Source organism: Montipora foliosa, chromosome 2 (genome assembly GCF_036669935.1).
Source record: "Montipora foliosa isolate CH-2021 chromosome 2, ASM3666993v2, whole genome shotgun sequence".
NCBI classification, from domain to species: domain Eukaryota; kingdom Metazoa; phylum Cnidaria; class Anthozoa; order Scleractinia; family Acroporidae; genus Montipora; species Montipora foliosa.
This window is the reverse complement of record NC_090870.1, coordinates 30,387,673-30,392,672: the sequence shown is the minus strand read 5'-3', so window position 1 is coordinate 30,392,672 and position 5,000 is coordinate 30,387,673. Positions and strand designations below refer to the sequence as shown.

Here is a 5,000-nt window from a genome sequence, read left to right as displayed (position 1 = left end):
CCAGGACTTTTTCTTCCAGTACCGAGTTACCCCACACACTGTAACAGGCATATCACCCGCAGAACTGTTAATGGGAAGGAAATTACATGACAAACTTCCCAAAGTTGAGTTTTCCGGTGAGCAAGTCACAGAGGGATATTGGCAACAGCGGCTGAGGGAGAGAGATGCTCGTTCGAAACTCCGGCAAAAGGAGTACGCAGACAGAACACGAGGAGCTAAATACAGTGACATTAGATCGGGAGATAAAGTATTGTTGAAACAGACACGCGATAGTAAACTCTCATCCAATTTTGAGCCTGACCCATACGTTGTTGCTCACAAGGATGGAAATGCTGTTGTGTTACAAGACGCAGAGGGAAACTGTAAGATGCGCAATATAGCTCACATGAAGAAGTTTGTTGAGCCTGCAACCATAGAAATAGGAGCATCAAAGGGAGCAGAACAGCCCGAGCTTCCAGAACAAGTAGTGGAACTAGTCCAGTGTGACCAGCCAGAACCTGCGGACAGCCAGTCGTCGTTACAGCCACAGGAAGTCCTCCTGAGTAAGTCCCCACGCAGTTCAGATACATCTCGGCCTGCGCGCATAAGGCATAAGCCTGCGTGGATGAAAGATTTTGTTTGCAACTAGTCCACTTAAAAAAAAAAAAGGAAGAAAGAGACACTGTTGACACTTTTTTTTGTTACTGGCTTTGTTGTTCATGTTAGTATTATAAGTTTTCATATAAGTGAGGGGGAGATGTAGTGTACCGGAAGCGGAAGTTACGAGTATTCCGTATATTATGGGATAAGGAAGCAGAAAGGAGAGCGAGATAGCGAAGCAAGAATAAATACATGTTGTTGTTATGAACACGAGTTCTTGTCCTTTAATCGGATAGACACCACACTACCCAAGCAGCCCAAGGGGTCAGGTAGTCTCAGTTTTTCAGTTTTTCAGTAAATCAAAGCCACCGGGTTCAAAATTATCTAGTAGTAGCCTCAAAGGTGTGCCATCAGGATTGGTGGGTCCCATTGTAATTTTCTAGAGTAGCTTGGCCAATTTGTGCTGTTAAATACAATTGCCTTAAGTGTGTAAAAAAAATTGCATCTTGTCAGGGCATTCGACATTGATTGGATCAAAAACTGGCCAAGTCCTTGATTATGCTGTATGGTCTAAGAGTTGCAGAGTTTGCGGTTATGCAAAGGGACAGGAAAAACGTTCCACGCAAGCACAAGTGTTCACAAAACTGGACAGGTCTGTAAGAGTTTGTAGTGCATTAATTTGTCTTTCTAGATGAAGGGGGGTTGCCTCTTGAATGATTCGAGATAAAACCGATTAAAGAAATTTATTGGAAAAACACTGTATGATTATCATCGGCATTCCCAATCTATAAAAAATACTCTGTAAACTCCCTGTGATCTTTATACATTAGAATTAACTTAATGAACTAAATTTGTTATTATAGGTTCTGCTATGTCGATGGAGCCTTCTATGGGGGTGGAGCTTACAAAGAGATTGGCAGGGGAAGTGGAAATAAACAGCAAAGGAGGAAACAAACCCATTGAATACAATCTTAACAATATTATCATGGATGGAGACACAACAACCATTTTCCACATCCATGAGAATGTGAGCAAGGAAATTGGTGTGTGGTCTGATGTTGGACATGCTAAGAAGGCACCTTATGGTCATCTTTTAAGACTGTCCTCCACACACAAGTCAATGAGCAAAACTGTAATAGACTATCTTGTCAAGTGCTTTGGTTACGTCCTTACACAGAACAAAGGAAACTCAGAGGGCATCTGCAAGGGATGCAAGGTAATTCCCAACCATGCCTTTGGGGATCATAGTTCATGTGGCACATGGTGCCAGTACCCTAAGAATCCCCAAGCTTACCAGCACCAGTCACTACCACATGGCAAGGACCTTGAGGGAGATGACCTAAAGGCAGATCTGATACAGGTAAAGTGAATACTGGACTGAGCAGCTAAAACAAGCATCTAATACTGATGCAAAGGGTGTATATTGTAGTGGGAGGTTTCATCCCTCTATGGCAATTTATCAGCATAAATCGTTGTGACTTGAGATATATTTTTTTCTCTGTGTTCTAAGTCCATTCATATTAAGGTGTTCCCAAAACAAGTCTGTCATTCTGCTTTGTTCCTTTTCCTTTCTCTTCAGGTTTTTGATCTCTTCTCAAGTTATTCAGACAAGTTAGCACCATTAGGTTCCACCCAAAACAATGAATCCTTTAACAACTCAGTGTCTGTTCATGCACCAAAACGTCTTCATTTTTCTGGTTCTGCCAGCTTAGAGGGTAGAGTTGCATTTGCAGTGGCAACCAAAAATGGTGGGAAATCAATAGTATGTAAGGTATGCAATGCAATTTCATCTCAGTAAGTAAAGAAACTAGGGAAACGTATGAATATATCCTACATTAGCAATACCGTGTCAACTTACCTTCCTCGAGTGTAAATTGAACAAGACAGGAAACTAAGAAAGGACAATGCATTCATCTACCTTAAAGTTGTAAAAAGGTGAAGTGAAAATAAATCTCTCTTCAACAATATTAAAGACAATTAACAGTTTAGACTTCCCCATATATTCTAAAGGAATCTAAGTACACAATCCTATTATATTATATTACTGAGTAGTAACAGTAACTCAATATGTTAGACCAAGTGCAATTTTACAATCCAGGGCCTGGTTGTTCAAAAGCCGCTTAACGCTAATCCAAAATCAAAAATTAACCAAGGAGTTTACTTGGCAAAATTTTACATAAGAGGCAGTCAATCTTAAAAAACAAAAATAAGCAAAAGACACTTTCATCCAAAAGTTGAAAAAATGAAACCAATGTTTACGCTAATCTTGGATTAAGTTAATCAGCTTTCGAACAACTGGACCCAGATTGGCATGTACTTAAAGTAGATTAACATTTTTACTTTCTTTAGATCAATGAGTCTAACAATCTGTCCCCTGGAAAGATCACAAAGAAGTTCAACGCAAACCAAGACAGGGAATATAGGAAGAGAAAAGGGAGAGAGACCAGTAGAGCTTACAAACTAAATAGAATAGTTAGGAAGAAGGCTAGAAATGTAGCAACTGACCAGGCAGCAGTACTTGAAGGGACAACATACCAAAGTGGTGTACAATTCAGTGCTGATCAAGCAGATCTGACATCAATTCCAACTCCGTTTCACCCTCCAAAACCTTCACCGCTGACGTCAACTGACATCCAGAAATCAACGCTCGTTGTGTTTGACCTTGAAACATCATCATTAGGTAACCTGGCCTTCATTTTTCTTAGCAAAATGAAATGCATGTCTGACACCTTTATATTTATACCTTTCCATTAACACGTGTTTCACATGGGGATTTGGGCACACTACTTTCTTTTAAAGTAATGTGGCCTCCTATAGTTATTACTTTCAGACATGACTGACATCACACAACATATCTAATTAAATATTAATATGCATCGCATTCTTACAGGTCTAAACAATGCAGAGATTTGTCAATTGTCCGCTGTGCAGTTTTCTGGTCAAGCAACCTTTGACAAATATGCAGTGCAAAACCATGGAATATCTCATCAAGCTTCACTGGCCAACAAATTAACTGTTGTAGTTGGGCAACTTTTGTACAAATTGAAGCCTGTAAAATCACTGACCCTACCAGAGTGCCTTTGGGAATTTGTAAATTTCCTCAAATCACTGAAGTGTAAAGTTGTCTTAGCAGCCCACACTGGAAAGTTGTTTGACTCAAGAATTTTGGTTAAAGCATTATTGGTTGCTAATTTGTTGACTGAATTCAAAACTGCGGTAATAGGATTCATTGATACATTACCTGTCTTTAAGCAATTATTACCAGGTAGAAAGTCATGTAAGCAAGAAGAATTGGTGAGAGATTGTTTGATCAAATCTTATGATGCCCATAATGGGCTTGAGGATGTGAAATCCCTTAAGGATCTCCTCCTTCACCTCAAACCTGAAAATTCCATTCTTTCATCAAATAGCTTTGAACTAGAGTTTGTGTCAATTCTTACAACATCATGCAAGGAAGACAGCTAATTTTCCCTCTTTGAGAGCTCTGGTTACCGATAAGGTGCTTTCAAAATCAGTGGCACAGAGAATTGCTGGTTCAGGTTTAAATCTGCAGCAGCTACAACTCATCCATGCCAGAGGTGGATATGATGGTCTTAGGACTGACTTAATACAAAACAAGGACTCAACAAACAGTGTCAAGTGATTACTTCCAAGAAGGTTTTAAGAATGTTGTCAGACTACCTTGTGAAAAAATGAAAGGCCACGTACACACATTTGAATATGTTTGTATACATGAAGTAATATTTTATAGCAAATTTTGATATTGATACACTGCAGCGTAGAAGAATAGACTCTGACCATAGAATAAAAATATTACTCTATGTACATGTAAACTGTGATCCACTTTGTGGTCCATGGCAACTGGACTTACTGCGTGCACACCACAAAAGTATGGACAAGTCTAAAATTTAAATAATACAGTACCAGGCAAAAGTGAGTTGACACTCTAATTTAGAATTCATTGAAGTATTTCATAATTATGCTCTTAGAAGAAGTGTAGTTCAGTGTATTCAATTTCTTTTTTACTCAAGTGAAACAATCAGAGTAAATAAGATGACGTGATAATTTGCCAGCTAGAAAAACGCGAGAGAAAAAACTTGGAGTGGACATGAACATAAGCTGAGCTAATTCACATCTACATCTACATAATTAATTTGCAGAATTCTATAAGGACATCTAGCAAATTAGATAAAATGAGTATATAAATATGTGCAGCTAAGGTAATAAATAATTGTGATAATAATGATGAAATAAATAATAATTGGTAAAACTAAGACTTAAGCAGAGATATAATTATTTACAGCGGCTTTGAAATTACTTATTGAGGTCATATTTATGGTATTTGAGGGTAAACTGTCACAACATTGTGACAATTTGGCACATAAGAAATCCCTGTTGGTTTTGCTCTTTCATTTGTTACT

General features: G+C 38.5%; 1 protein-coding gene across 3 annotated transcripts in view; it reads left to right on the top strand.

Moving 5' to 3' along the window:
- Positions 1-5,000, top strand: part of LOC137992823 (uncharacterized) — a 14,872-nt gene that overhangs the window by 8,364 nt on the left and 1,508 nt on the right. For 2 of the 3 annotated variants that reach the window (XM_068838357.1, XM_068838358.1), the window contains 3 exons: positions 1,093-1,231; positions 1,443-1,939; positions 2,159-2,687. In XM_068838357.1, the coding sequence (XP_068694458.1) occupies positions 1,138-1,231; positions 1,443-1,939; positions 2,159-2,377 (810 nt within the window). In that variant the 5' untranslated portion in view covers positions 1,093-1,137 and the 3' untranslated portion in view covers positions 2,378-2,687. Of the gene's footprint in view, positions 1-1,092; positions 1,232-1,442; positions 1,940-2,158; positions 2,688-3,469 lie in introns of those variants that run through there. The other variant, XM_068838359.1, reaches the window with a different exon arrangement.